At 35.8% G+C, this 14547-nt stretch overlaps 2 protein-coding genes across 3 annotated transcripts; one reads left to right on the plus strand and one right to left on the minus strand.

Moving 5' to 3' along the window:
* Positions 1-277: 277 nt before the first annotated feature.
* LOC132164433 (zinc finger, C3HC4 type family protein) lies at positions 278-13651 on the minus strand. Of its 2 annotated transcripts, none has more exons than XM_088519204.1 (3): positions 13493-13651; positions 13261-13380; positions 278-653 (listed from the first exon to the last, which is right to left on the minus strand). In XM_088519204.1, exons 1-3 carry the CDS (start codon positions 13511-13513, stop codon positions 537-539), a joined length of 258 nt encoding a protein of 85 aa, XP_088375330.1. In that variant the 5' UTR covers positions 13514-13651; the 3' UTR covers positions 278-536. The 2 variants fall into 2 exon arrangements, with proteins under 2 accessions (XP_088375330.1, XP_059430928.1); XM_059574945.2 differs by lacking the exon at positions 278-653 and adding an exon at positions 9145-9483 and having other exon boundaries at positions 13493-13613.
* On the plus strand, positions 2657-3473 carry LOC132162993 (uncharacterized). The gene has a single exon (XM_059573198.2). It carries the CDS (start codon positions 2736-2738, stop codon positions 3129-3131), a length of 396 nt encoding a protein of 131 aa, XP_059429181.2. The 5' UTR covers positions 2657-2735; the 3' UTR covers positions 3132-3473.
* Positions 13652-14547: the final 896 nt, after the last annotated feature.

Below are 14547 nucleotides of genomic sequence, written 5' to 3' on the forward strand. Positions count from 1 at the left end.
TCCAAGTCTTCAAAAGATTGGAATTCCGTGGATTGGTCTCAAAGAGAGATTGCCGGCATGGAGGAGTGTTGTGGCCGGCAGAGGTGGCAGCATGTTTGGGTAGATGAATAGAAAAAGTGGGAAATAGATTTTTTAGGTTTTTTACTTTTAGGTTTTAACCCATATGAGAAATATGAAAATAAAATCTAGTGCTTTTGCTTATTTTACTTAAGGGTGTTCCACCCGGATTTGTCAAGCCTTCATTGGAAGACACCATAGATAACATCACTATTCCAAATAAAACCAAATAAATGCATTCATTACTCGAAAAAGAAATAATAATTGCAGGCAAAATTATTACATAGGTCTTTAACCATTGCCCTTGACGCTTGTCCCATGAACAACACATAAAATGCCTTCTTTCTTTCTTTTTTTTTTTTTTTTTTTTTTTTCTTTTTTCTTTTTTCTTTTTTTGAGGTAACACAGAACATGTATAAAGATACAGATATGGGGGAACTGTTGGATGTTCATACAAAAACTGAGACAATCGAGCATTTCTACCACCCACGTGAACTAAGAGACTTAATAACAGGTCCAAAAGTCTGGTCCACAGCTTTGTTCCATTGATGTGCAAACTCTGAGCGAGATCTCTTTCCAAATATCGGTTCTCTCATCTGAAACAAGTTCAACGCTGAAACATTAGAATTTAAAGCCTTAACCAGAATGCCAACAGTACAAATTGATGGAATCAAATCAATATCTATTACATACAGAAACAATTTCTCATTCTTTCATGCCAACAAAGGCCATTTTTTTCATTGAATAAATGCTGAAAGAGGCTTTAATTTACACCCCAAAATCCACCATAAATAATTTGTTTTTGATGCTCAAATGTTGCCCCATATTCACTTTCACAATGAGAGGCTCAATCTCATCAGATTCCTATGTAGTCACCTCATTTCTCCCCAACCTTTCAACAATTATGAAGATGTGGCCAACTAATGAGAAATTTCAAGTGTACAGATGTAAAGGCTTCAGGTAACTCAGTACAACTCTACCCTCACATCGACACCCCTGAATATTTATCAATCACAAGGCTTAAAGTTGCAAGTTCTTGCAAAAGAGATACTGGCAACTTAAATTTTCCAACAACATGAAAGGCATGCAACGTTGAGAGCATTGAGGAAGGTAGAAAGGTTTGGGAATGCATGCAACATTGTAAAAGGCTTTCTGTAATCCCCTTTTTATAATGATGTCCGAACCACCAAAATTCCAGACTCATTCGGCAGCACGGGTGCATGCCTCTCTCATTATTTGCCAATCCATACAAAAAAATGAATGGTACATGGTACATTACCAATCACAGTTACTATCCTAACTAAATTTTCACGTTAATTTAGGTGGCCAAACCACATTACAAGGATATCTACAACAACAAATACCCCCAACTAAGAACGGATTTCTCACATCTCTTTGCATGACTAGTACCCCAAGCGCTAACATTGTCCTTACAAAAAATAGCAATACCTTTGAATAGTGAAGGGCTTTTATAATTTAGAATCTGCCCTTAATATACTGAGGAGATCTCCTTTTACATCGCTTTGGGCCCTGGGAGCCAGGACCACAAAGGAATGTAGAATAAAATTGTGAGATGTGCTAGTTTAGCACTCAACATTTCTGTTATAAGAATGACATAATTTTACATATAACCACCAGGTATTTTGCAGCGCCAATAGCCAGAAAATTAAAGCATTATTCTCCTTAAGGTCTCCTCTCAAAAGTTACCACAAAGACAATTTCCTGAAGTCCCATCAAGTATAAATCTTTCTATTTGCGTCAATACAAAATTTCAACTACAATACCCCCGCCTCCCAAACACAACCCCCCCCCCCCCCCCCCCCCCCCCCCCCCAAAAAAAAAGAAAAAAAAAATTGAAAATCTAAGTAAAGGGCCAAAAACATTAGTGTGACGTTATTTCATGTGTATGAGACAAGTGATAGACCCAACGAAATGGCAACCACCTCTTGCACAATGAGGTTTGTACATCCCATCTTTCATACAGTATGGCTGATAACAATTGGATAAACTAAAGTCAAATATTTCACTTCATCATAAACATCTTCACAGGTTTGGTGGTATATGATTAGATTACTACATGATAAGGATTTCAAAGGGAAGAGACTAAAGCATAAGATCCGCTACTTTGCACCCCAATCACCAAATAGTTGGAAACTCATTGACAATGGCGATATTAAAATTGTTGGAAACCCATTATATCTTGTCAGGAAATAAATTCATTTTTAAAATTAGTAAAATGGTCATTACTAAGACTTATATATATATATAACTAATTCAATCTTATTAGAAAACGCACATGGGTACAATCCCAGTCCACAGGGATTGTACAACAAATATAAGAGATAACAGATAACAATTAATAGACATCCCCATCAAATAGTTGGTACAACAAATATAAGAGATAACAATTAATAGACATCCCCATCCTTGGAGCGGACATGCAACCTCGCAGTAAAGATAATAATAAATGAAAGAACACACTATCTTTGACACAATCATTCTGCTCCCTCCTCTCTAGCCTCTTTAATCACTAAAACTTACTTGGAAGCAACAGCCACTTCCTAAGACCTTATAAAAGCCCCGGTCCAAAAACCAAAATTTCTCCAAAAGCTACTAGCCTGGTAGTACCTTAGCTTCAAATCTCCAAAAAGTGAGGAAGCTAGCTAGTACTGAGAAACATGTCTCCAATGGTGTCGTTTTTTCTCTTCTTCTCTTTACTAACACTTCTCTCCATTGCTAGAGCTCAAGATAGAGCCCCTCATGGGATTGTTTATGAAAACCCAATTGCTTTTACTCCATCTGCATATGACTTCTTCCATCCAAGCACGCAAAGATCCTGTGAAACATCCAATTGCTCGCCGTTGCCTGTCGCAGCGCAGGTTGTCGAGGCCACTCCGGGCCATGAGAGCAGAGAATTAGAGTCCCAGAAAGGCAGCAGAGTGGGAGCTGCTGCGATTGCTGGCATTGCGTTTGGCCTTGTGTTTGCTGTTCTTTTGGGGATGGGCGTCTACTATGTTGTCATCACACGTCGAGCCAACGTGAGTCGAACCAATTCTGTTCAGCCCGATGCTTGATCATGTCCCAAAACCACAACATGTTTGGTCAAACTTAGACCAACCTGTTTCTTTCTTTTCCTTAATATTTGATTCGGGTTATGTAGCGAGTGAAGGGGAAAAAACCATCCCGTCTTATTATCCATATTAGATTTTACAACATCTAGCCATGTATATGTTGTTTATGTTGTCATGTCATTTCAAATGACATAACACCATGCATATACACTGTTAGATCATATAAAATCTAATATGGATCTCTGTAGTTGTAATAGTTAGTGATAAGATGCATGGTGTTTCAGAATTATGGCTCATTAAGTAGCCGACTTTTGGTATATAAGCAAAAAGATTATTAAATGATTATTAGGCTGTATGTGTATGTAAGGGTGGCGATTCATTTGTTGTGTGTCGAGGTTGAGTCATGTCAAAGCATGGGTATAATATTATATAAGTCAACCATAACTCGACTTATTTAATTAAACGAGTTAAACTCTTCGACTAATAACCCTATAATTTTGTATTTGGATCGTATTGGGTTCACGAATTATGTCAAAAATTGACAATCATTATGTCGCATGTCGAGTTCAGGTCATATCGAGGCATGTGTATATAAGACTATATAAGTCAACCATAATACAACTCATTTAATTAAATAGGTCAAATTCTTTAACCATAACTCTTTAATTTCATATTAAATTTATGTCGAATTCACGAGTCATATAAAAAAAATTGAGAACCCTATCTACATGTATAATGTTAGCCGAGGACAATGGGAGACACAGAGAAGTAGAGCCTCCAAAAGTCAACAAAAGAACACCCAAAAAAAAAATTAACTGTTAATAATCATTATATGTGATACTGACCAAGAAATCAGACTGAATGATGTAAATTGTCATTTATGGCGACAAACTGTCTGGATAGCAGCAGGACAGCATTCTTTGGTTTAAGGTTTCTGAATTCTGAAGAAACAAAGGAGACGCTGGTTTGGCCTTTCAGCAGCAACAAAGTAGCCTCAAAATCAGTAACAAAATGTCAGTTACTCACACCTTCCATATTGGCTTGTGACTTGCACCAACATGTTCTTTTTCCACACAATGTTTAATTATTATATGAACAAAGAGATTCAGCCAATAAGAAACTGTAAACTAAAAGTTGCAAAATTTATATTCCAAAGAAGCATTACTATATTGGTTAGGCATCTTTACCATTTGTAAGCTACATTCGTCCACAGGAAACTATCCTAATCTCCCACTTGATTATAAAGCTAAACCAACCATTACATGACCCAAACGAGAAGAAGAATAGAGGGCAGGAGTTCATAATTTTCTTTACCCTTGCAAATATAATTAACTCCATGTGAACAAACCAAAAACATCAGTATACCAAATCTCATATGACCATTACAAAATCAAAAGCAGATTCTTCGCACTGCATTTAGGTGGAACAAAAATTGAAGAAATAATAAGATACTGAGATATGATAGGGGCTCAACTGAGCTCCATCTAAGACCCAACTTTTACTTACGTGACACAAAGCTATATAAGAGTTGTTTCAGGTTCAAAATTGAAAGAGAAATGATAAAGTCAACTTTGGCCAAACATTTCTTTCATGTGGTCATTTTTTTAAAAAAATAAATAAATAAATAAATTCTGAAGTAATAACATCCTATGTGGTCGTTTTTTTTTTTTTTTTTTTTTTTTTTTTTTAAAAAAAAAGACCACATATGATTTTTTACTTAATAAATTTATAAATTTTATTTTTTAAAAAATAAAAAAAAATGACCACATAAGAGAAAAGTTTGGCCAAAGTTATGTCTTTAAGTTGTGTCTCTATCATTCCTCAAATTGAAATTTCAAAAAAAAAAAAACAAAAAAAAAGACAAAAATCAAAACATAGATCCACAAAAATTGGGTCGTAGAGCCCCTATCATATCTCACTTTCTCTACCTTTGCAGATATAATTAACTACATAGTATCCCAACCAAAAAAAAAAAAAAAAATGTGAACAAACCAAAAACTTCAACCAATAGCAAATCTACTACCAGTAGACGAGCGTCACAAACCTCATAATTAGACCATTCCAAACCAAAAAGTCCTCTTACTCCGGGTAAAATTTTTCTAAATGCCTTGGTTGCCCACCCTCAACCGCTCATCGGGGGCAAATATTTTTCCCAAAGGACACGAGGATTCACACCCAACCGCCAACATGAATTTTTTTTTTTCATCTATTTCTGCCGTGAGGAGATTAGGTCAGAGAAGGTAGAAGAAGAAGAGGGGAACAAGACTTGATTTTTTTTTTTTTTTTTTGTAAAAATGCACCGTTTAAGTGAAGTAAAAAAGATCCATTTAAATAATGTTGAGAAAGAACCGTTTTTGTTTTAATCCATTGCTAGCAATGGCGGAGCCAGACAATTGATATTTTGGTGTCACTAAAATTTTTTTGAAGATGCCGAGTGGTAACTTACATAAGTAGGAGATAATATATATATATATATATATATATATATATATATATATATATATATATATATTCTTTTTTTGGGGTTGCCGTGTGGAACTTGGGTAGAAAAATAGCAAAAAATAAAATTAAATTAAAGCTTTGGGGGTGCTGGGGCACAGCAAAGCCTCAAGTGGCTCCGCCCCTGATTGCTAGTTGCACCACTTAAATTACAGTATAATGGAACCATTTGACTTTTTTCAAACTCCTCGCAGACCAATTGAAACTAGTTAATGCGGATTACAGCGTTGACTTAGTTAACATTCAACAATTATCCATTCCCTAGGAAGGCTTACTAACACAATGCATTGGAATGCCCAGGAAATAAACGTAGAGATTTTTTTTTTTTTTTTTTAAGCAAATGCCTAGGCTCTAACCCTAATATAATTTAGTGGAATGCCCAGGAAATAACCTATTTTCTTTTACATCCAACTGAATTCTTATATTACAATTTAACCTTAAAGATAATCTGATCACTTTAGGAAAAGATTTGCCATTTTATTATATACAAAAACTAAATGAGAAATATATGTAAATAGAACTTCGTTTTGCAAATAATTAACAAATGAACAATGTGGCAACCTTTGACAATAGAAGAAGCAAAAGAGCTGGTTTCATGAGTTGAAGCAAAGAGATTTCAGCTGAAATTTCGAGTTCGCGAACATGCATATAATATTTTAAATTGTTTATATGAAGAATGGAGGATGTTTAACTTTACATGCTTTTCTGCGCGTGGAACCGCTCCCCTAAAATAAACGAATGCTAAACCAAAAATTAGAGAACGAATAACTACTATTGAAAGAGTGTTTGCGGTTAGCGGTTTAAGACAATATCGAAATAGGGAGAAATGAATACTTGCATGAGAAAAAACTTGGGAGGAAAACGAGACGGGGGAGGGAATACAAATGAGAAAGTTTCATTCTCAAACACTGCTAGCTTTTCCAGCAATTATAGAAATCCCCATGTATATATATGTGTAGCTTCATAAGGAAATTTCAAATAACTAAAGCAAAATTGCAACAGGAGTTTATAGCAAGCATCATTTAGGATTACTAAAGCCAAAAATTTATTCGATTCCTTCATATAAATTCATGTCCTACGTACGTTCTAAGACAGAATTTGTAACTTGTTATATCATTACACCTTAGATATACCAACTTTGATGACCATAAAATAGATAGTACCCATGCCATCTAGGATCCTTGTCCTAGCTGAAAAGGGTGTTCAACTCTCTTGAATTAATTCTAGATATCTTACTCTGACTTTGCTTCTCTCTTACTTAGGAGAGAAGCTCCTCCTCTCTAGTAGAGAAATTCCCACGTCCTTTGTGAGGCTTTCCACAGCTTCTTGCAGCTTTTTCCAGGGAGGAGGGAGGGAGTTTTCTTCCTCCCTTACCCCCATTTTTTTTTCCCATTTTCTTCTATTGTTTTGGTGTCTTTCCTCCCTCTCCAGCAATACCGACAATCCAATCGTTTTCCTCCGGGCCTCCATCATTGCCAAGCGGCACCATCACCCCAAACCTCCGCTCAACGTCGTCTATTCCACAGGAGATCTCAACATAACATCACCTCTTCCTTCCAAGCCAGATCTGGTCATCTTGGGATGGTCATGCTCCTACCTGGGCCCTCTGTTTTAGTACTTATATTGCTTCATGCGGCCCATTTTGACAAGATCGGGTCTTTTTTTTTTTTAACCCATTTCTTACTATTTAGTTGTATTTTCGAATTTATTGTTGGAAAACCCCTCCTTTTTTGATGTTTTGAATCATGTAACCCTTTCTCAAATTTGCTTAAAAAATAAATAAATAAATAGTGCGGTGTTGGCCATTCAATATCCATATTCGATTTGTACATATGATAACATCACGAATAAACCTCATGTGCGGTCCGGCTGCAAAAGGTGTATTTTGCAGCAACCAATACAACAGCTACACCTAAGCTAGATGCACTTAATAAAATAGAAACCAAAACATTGGAACAAAAACTCTTAATAGACCCATTTTTAAAACAGCTACACTTTCCTATTTTGCTGCCGCCACTACCCAACGCAGCCGCCGCTACCCAACCCCAAATCACTGCCGCCGCCACTGCCCAACACCAAATCGTTTTGTTTGTTGGCTTGTTCCTTCCAGCAAGATGAGCTTGTTACAATTTTATTCTTTTGGCAATTATCCTGTTTGGTTTGTTCCACTGCCCAAGCTCTTTTTTTTTTTTTTGAATGATTATTGCTTGGACTTGCTTCTATTTGATACTGATAGATTAAATTTAGTGGGTCAATTTAAGGAAAGTCTTTTGGGTTTGTTGAAATCTAAAGAATGTATGAAGTTAAGGAGCAAGAAAGTCAACCACTTGGTGAGCTTTTAAACATTTATATGCTTAATCAAATATATGATGAATGAGAAAGAAATTGCTCAAGCCCGTTTACAACTCGAAAACCACGAACGAAAACTCCAGAGAGGGAGAGACCTTTTTTTTTTTGAAAGAGATGTTAAGATGAAAAGGTTGGAATGGTGTTTCAGAAAGAGATGTTCAGAGAGAGAGAGACGTTCGGATGAAAGAGATGGTGTTTTAGAGAGAAAAGGAAGAGAACAGGAAGAGTGCTTTCGATTTATTAAAGAGACAGAAAAATTTATTAGGTGTTTCAGTTATATTATGTATTTGTGCAATCAGGTGACGTGTCAATCAACCACTGGGTGCTGCAAAAGGTTGGAATTGCAGATTGGCCGCATAGTAGGGCCTCTCTAACATCATTAATCCAAAATAGAGAATAACTTCTGTAAGGTCTTGGCACAAATCAAAACCTTTGTGCCCTCCAATGAGGATTTGACAAATCAACATGGAACACCTTAAGCAAAATAAACAAAAACACTAGATTTTAGTTTCATATTTCTCATATGGATTAAAAGTAAAAAACCTATTTCCCACTTTTCTTATTCATCTACCCAAACTTGTTGCCAGCCGCTGCCCTCCGCTAGCCACGACACCGATCAGCTCAGATGATGCCAGCCATGACGTTGGACAGCCATGACGCTCCTCCATGCCGGTAATTTCCCTCTCACCGAGAGCCGAGCATATTGCAAATAAAAAAAAATAAAAAAAATCTCTGCTTTAAGATCAGATCTATAATAAAGGCTAGAGCAGATCATGAAATGGCATTCATTTTACAGGTCATGGGTTAAGATCAGATCCACTATTAAAATATGAATTTGTGTTGAATGAGAAGGAAGTATATTCCGAGTACAAAATCCTTAACACTTCATACCCAAGTCTTCAAAAGATTGGAATTCAGCGGATTGGTCTCAAAGAGAGATTACCTGCATGGAGGAATGTCGTGGCCAGCGGAGGTGACGGCATGTTTGGGTAGATGAATAGAAAAAGTGAGAAATAGAGTCTTTAGGTTTTTTACTTTTTAAGTTTTAACCCATATGAGAAATATGAAAATAAAATCTAGTGCTTTTGCTTATTTTACTTAAGGTTGTTCCACCCTGATTTGTCAAGCCTTCATCGGAAGACACTATAGATGACATCACTATTCCAAATAAAACCAAATAAATGCATTCATTACTCGAAAAAGAAATAATAATTGCAAGCAAAATTATTACATAGGTCTTTAACCATTGCCCTTGACGCTTGTCCCATGAACAACACATAAAATGCCTTTTTCTTTTTTCTTTTTTTGAGGTAACACAGAACATGTATAAAGATACAGATATGGGCGAACTGTTGGATGTTCATACAAAAACTGAGACAATCGGGCATTTCTACCACCCACGTGAACTAAGGGAATTAATAACAGGTCCAAAAGTCTGGTCCACAGCTTTGTTCCATTGATGTGCAAACTCTGAGCGAGATCTCTTTCCAAATATCGGTTCTCTCATCTGAGACAAGTTCAACGCTGAAACATTAGAATTTAAAGCCTTAACCAGAATGCCAACAGTACAAATTGATGGAATCAAATCAATATCTATTACATACAGAAACAATTTCTCATTCTTTCATGCCAACAAAGGCCATTTTTTTCATTGAATAAATGCTGAAATAGGCTTTAATTTACACCCCAAAATCCACCATAAATAATTTGTTTTTGATCCTCAAATGTTGCCCCATATTCACTTTCACAATGAGAGGCTCAATCACATCAGATTCCTATGTAGTCACCTTATTTCTCCCCAACCTTTCAACAATCATGAAGATGTGGTCAACTAATGAGAAATTTCAAGTGTATAGATGTAAAGGCTTCAGGTAACTCAGTACAACTCTACCCTCACATCGACACCCCTAAATATTTATCAATCACAAGGCTTAAAGTTGCAAGTTCTTGCAAAAGAGATACTGGCAACTTAAATTTTCCAACAACATGAAAGGCATGCAACGTTGAGAGCATTGAGGAAGGTAGAAAGGTTTGGGAATGCATGCAACATTGTAAAAGGCTTTCTGTAATCCCCTTTTTATAATGATGTCCGAACCACCAACATTCCAGACTCATTCGGCAGCACGGGTGCATGCCTCTCTCATTATTTGCCAATCCATACAAAAAAATGAATGGTACATGGTACATTACCAATCACAATTACTATCCTAACTAAATTTTCACGTTAATTTAGGTGGCCAAACCACATTACAAGGATATCTACAACAACAAATACCCCCAACTAAGAACGGATTTCTCACATCTCTTTGCATGACTAGTACCCCAAGCGCTAACATTGTCCTTACAAAAAATAGCAATACCTTTGAATAGTGAAGGGCTTTTATAATTTAGAATCTGCCCTTAATATACTGAGGAGATCTCCTTTTACATCGCTTTGGGCCCTGGGAGCCAGGACCACAAAGGAATGTAGAATAAAATTGTGAGATGTGCTAGTTTAGAACTCAAAATTTCTGTTATAAGAATGACATAATTTTACATATAACCACCAGGTATTTTGCAGCGCCAATAGCCAGAAAATTAAAGCATTATTCTCCTTGAGGTCTCCTCTCAAAAGTTACCACAAAGACAATTTCCTGAAGTCCCATCAAGTATAAATCTCTCTATTTGCGTCAATACAAAATTTCAACTACAATACCCTGCCTCCCAAACACACACACCCCCACCCCCCCCAAAAAAGAAAAAAAAAAAGAAAATCTAAGTAAAGGGCCAAAAACATTAGTGTGACGTTATTTCATGTGTATGAGACAAGTGATAGACCCAACGAAATGGCAACCACCTCTTGCACAATGAGGTTTGTACATCCCATCTTTCATACAGTATGGCTGATAACAATTGGATAAACTAAAGTCAAATATTTCATTTCATCATAAACATCTTCACAGGTTTGGTGGTATATGATTAGATTACTACATGATAAGGATTTCAAAGGTAAGAGACTAAAGCATAAGATCCGCTACTTTGCACCCCAATCACCAAATAGTTGGAAACTCATTGACAATGGCGATATTAAAATTGTTGGAAACCCATTATATCTTGTCAAGAAATAAATTCATTTTTAAAATTAGTAAAATGGTCATTACTAAGACTTTATATATATATATATATATATATATATATATATATATAACACTAATTCAAAGAAAACGCACATGGGTACAATCCCGGTCCACAGGGAATATGCAAGAAAGACATCCAACTAGGAGAAAGAAGAAGAAGAAGAAAACAAAATCCAGAAACTCTAGGAAATTAAAAAGTTATGAATCAAAAATAGTTGACTAAAATTTAGGGAAACTTTACTTAAGCCTCCTGAACTTTTATCGCTTCTGCAATTACCTCAAAAAAGTTCAAAAACGTTCAATTTAGTGTATTCAGCTTTAAAAAGTTTGTAATGGCCTTAGAAATTCTCAAAATATCCTTTTATATATATATAATTAAGGTAATTTTGTAATCCTATAAATTTTATAGGAGTATAAAGGTCATTTCACCCCTTTGCCGTCTAAGTTAACCCCAAACTCTAACAAGAAGAGTGACATTATAAAGAGTATGTTTGGGATTGCATTAGGAGATAAAGCTTTTAAAGTCAAAAAGAACTTTTTAGACAAAAGCTTCATTCTTAACCTTTTCCCACAAATGCGTTTTGGCCTTTTTTAGAATAAAAAAAGTCAAAGAAGTGCTTTTGAACGATTTTACCAAACATGTCAGCATTTTAGGTACTAAAAATATTTTCTAAGCTCCATATCGCAATCCCAAATAAGCTATAAATTGAGAGTTTTTGAACTTTAGGGGGGTGATTGCAAAAGCGATAAAATTCAGGGAGATAAAGTGATGTTTCCCCTAAAAATTATTAGTATAAAGATACCTTTGGTGCTGTTTTTACTAAAAGGTATATGGTTCTACAAGTATAATATTTTCACACTTCCAGTAGCAACAGCCACATCTATATACATTCCAAACATGTTATGTTCCCAGTTCCTAAACATAATCAATGACACCTCCTATGTTAAAGTAATCCTGGACTGATGGCGGCTTATGTAGTGGTTGGCCCTGTGCTTGACAGAGAAGAAGCAACCAAAGATACGATCCCTTGCAGTCTTGTTCTCTGTCGCGAACTGAGATTGCTAGCCAGTTAGGTCAGAAAGGTACAGCCTAACTATGAGGTACATTGGCAGATGTTGCAATAATATATAGATGAATTTTGGCTGGTACAATCACTCTATTGTCCACTTCCAAGCAACTATGCTACTATTTCCACCCCAACCTCGAACCGACTACTGGAAATCCTACTAAGAGCCGGGCATTTTTATCAGCAACTCACTCCCTGGAGAATTGCATTGCCACCACATATAGCACAGGGAATCTTGTTAGCAATAAACTATCGAATTCAATGTAGACCCCCAAGCAAGCAGCAATTTCAAAAGATGTAACAAGAGGGGCCATATATCCTTTAACAGCAAAAAGCTTGAAATGTTGCCAAGATGACTGGAACCAAGAAACAGGTAAAGACCACCGAAAAATGGGCTCTCTTCTATTAAGAGAGGCAAAGTCAATGGCACTGAAGTGAAGAAAGCTCAATAAACACACGAATATTCTTCCTAAAACATCACGATAGACTGAACTCCCTACTCCCTGTTTCCAGAAGCTAAACTCCCTTTCGTATCTTTCTCTACTCTGCACTTTTTTCTATGCTCTAAACGTAAAAAAATAATTGGATATTACATTGAGCATAATGGGGTGCGTGTGTGTCTGCGTATTCGAACTAGAGACCTACCCAGCTCCACCTCAATCCTCTACCACCACGGCCATAGCCCAAGTGGCAATTTGAAATATACAGAGCAACCCAGAAAAGATAAGTCCGCAGAATTTCTTAGTTCGACAATCATATTACCGAAGATAATTTGGTCATTTCCACGGCCATTAGAGGAGCTAATATCAACTACACATCAAAGACTATGGAAATAACCAAAATCTTTGCCAATAAACTTTCCTTTCTAATCAAACTAAAAGTTTTGAATACACCTAACAAATTCATATAGTTTATTTTGAAATCAATTTTCTTTCTGAAATCTCCTTAAAAATAAAGAAAATAGAAAATTAGACCATTCTAGAGATTCTCAGAAGCCTAAGGTTGCAAAAGATTAAAAAATATAGGAAATTAAATTCTAGGGTTTCAGATACCGAAATTGTACATCATGACAATGCGAAAGAGAATGGGAGGAAGCATTACCGGAGACCGCGTAGTGGATTGAGAATGGGTATCAGAAATGGATTTGTAGATGCTTCTGCGTTGCTCAAATACAACGACCCCCGTGAGTATGCTTCCCAGCGCAAAACCAAGAAGACGCTCCTGCGTACAAAAGGTTTAAACAAAAAAATCGGCGTCAAAACCTGAATTTAGAAGGAAAAAAAAAATGAAAAAGTTAAAAGTTTTAGGGAGTTGTTAGAGATTGGATGAGCACCTGAGTTAGAACGCTAACCATGGCGGCCGGTGGTGTGTTCTGCAACGGAGAAGAGAAGAGAATTTGTTTGCTAGCGCAACAGCCGAGGCCCGGTTAGAGTGTGTAAAAGCGCTAGATCAATGGGCCCAACTATGGCCCATGAATAGGTGGGGCTTAGCTGTAGTAGATCGCACCATTGCTTCCGGGCAGCCCATTTTAAATTACACAATTCGGCTACGTATTTGTAAGCTCCTTTAGTTTTTTTCTTTTAAATGGTAATTTATTAAGGGTTAGTTTGGATTTGCGGTTTCAAAAAATGCAATTTTAAAAATAAAAATTTTAAATTTTGCAATTTAAAAAATGTAATTAAGTGTTTGGTAAAATCACAATTTGACTTTTGATATCGCGGTTTATCCTTTAAAAGCGTGCATTTTCAAAAAACCACATAGGTGTCTGCGATTTGAAAAAGCCGATTTTCTACGTTTTTCAAATCACAATTTTTTTAAAACGCAATCCAAAACAATCTATATTTTGCGATTTGATTTAAAATCACACTTTTTGTCTATGAAATCGCAATGTCAAACACACCATAATTCTAGATTTTACACTCACTCCTACTTCTTTACACATTTTTCCACACCCAAAGATGGATTTTAAAACCACTATTGAATGTGAGATGAATTTTTATTAGATTGTAATTTAATAGTAGTTTTAAAAGCCACCTATGGGCTTGGAAAAATAGGTGTAAAGAAGTAGGAGTAAGGGTCTATTTGGAATTGCGATTTCAATTAGTGCACTTTTAAAAATTGCGTTGTTGAAATCGCTACTTTTTAAAATCGTAAAGTAAAACATGTTAAAAACTATTTTTTTAATCAAATATTTGTTATGCAAAATTGTGATTTTTGTTTAAATTCACACTTTTTTCAAATAATCCTAGACTACTTATAGAAATCGCAGTTTTTTTTTTTTTTTTTTCCTATTTTAGATTAAATGATTTTTAAATCGTAATGCTAAACACATTATGTTTTGCGATATCTTTTAAAAACGCAGATTATTCTTGCAAAATCACAATCGCA

The sequence above is a fragment of the Corylus avellana genome, chromosome 8, assembly GCF_965113065.1.
Source record: "Corylus avellana chromosome 8, dhCorAvel1.hap1.2, whole genome shotgun sequence".
NCBI classification, from domain to species: Eukaryota; Viridiplantae; Streptophyta; class Magnoliopsida; order Fagales; family Betulaceae; genus Corylus; species Corylus avellana.

Coding starts and splice junctions, on each gene's coding strand:
- LOC132162993 (XM_059573198.2), top strand. CDS start 2,736: ATGTCTCCAATGGTGTCGTTTTTTCTCTTCTTCTCTTTACTAACACTT.
- LOC132164433 (XM_088519204.1), bottom strand. CDS start 13,513: ATGGTTAGCGTTCTAACTCAG. Junction 13,381..13,492: donor TGGTTAGCGTTCTAACTCAG/GTGCTCATCCAA, acceptor TTTTGTACGCAG/GAGCGTCTTCTTGGTTTTGC. Junction 654..13,260: donor AATCCACTACGCGGTCTCCG/GTAATGCTTCCT, acceptor AACTTGTTTCAG/ATGAGAGAACCGATATTTGG.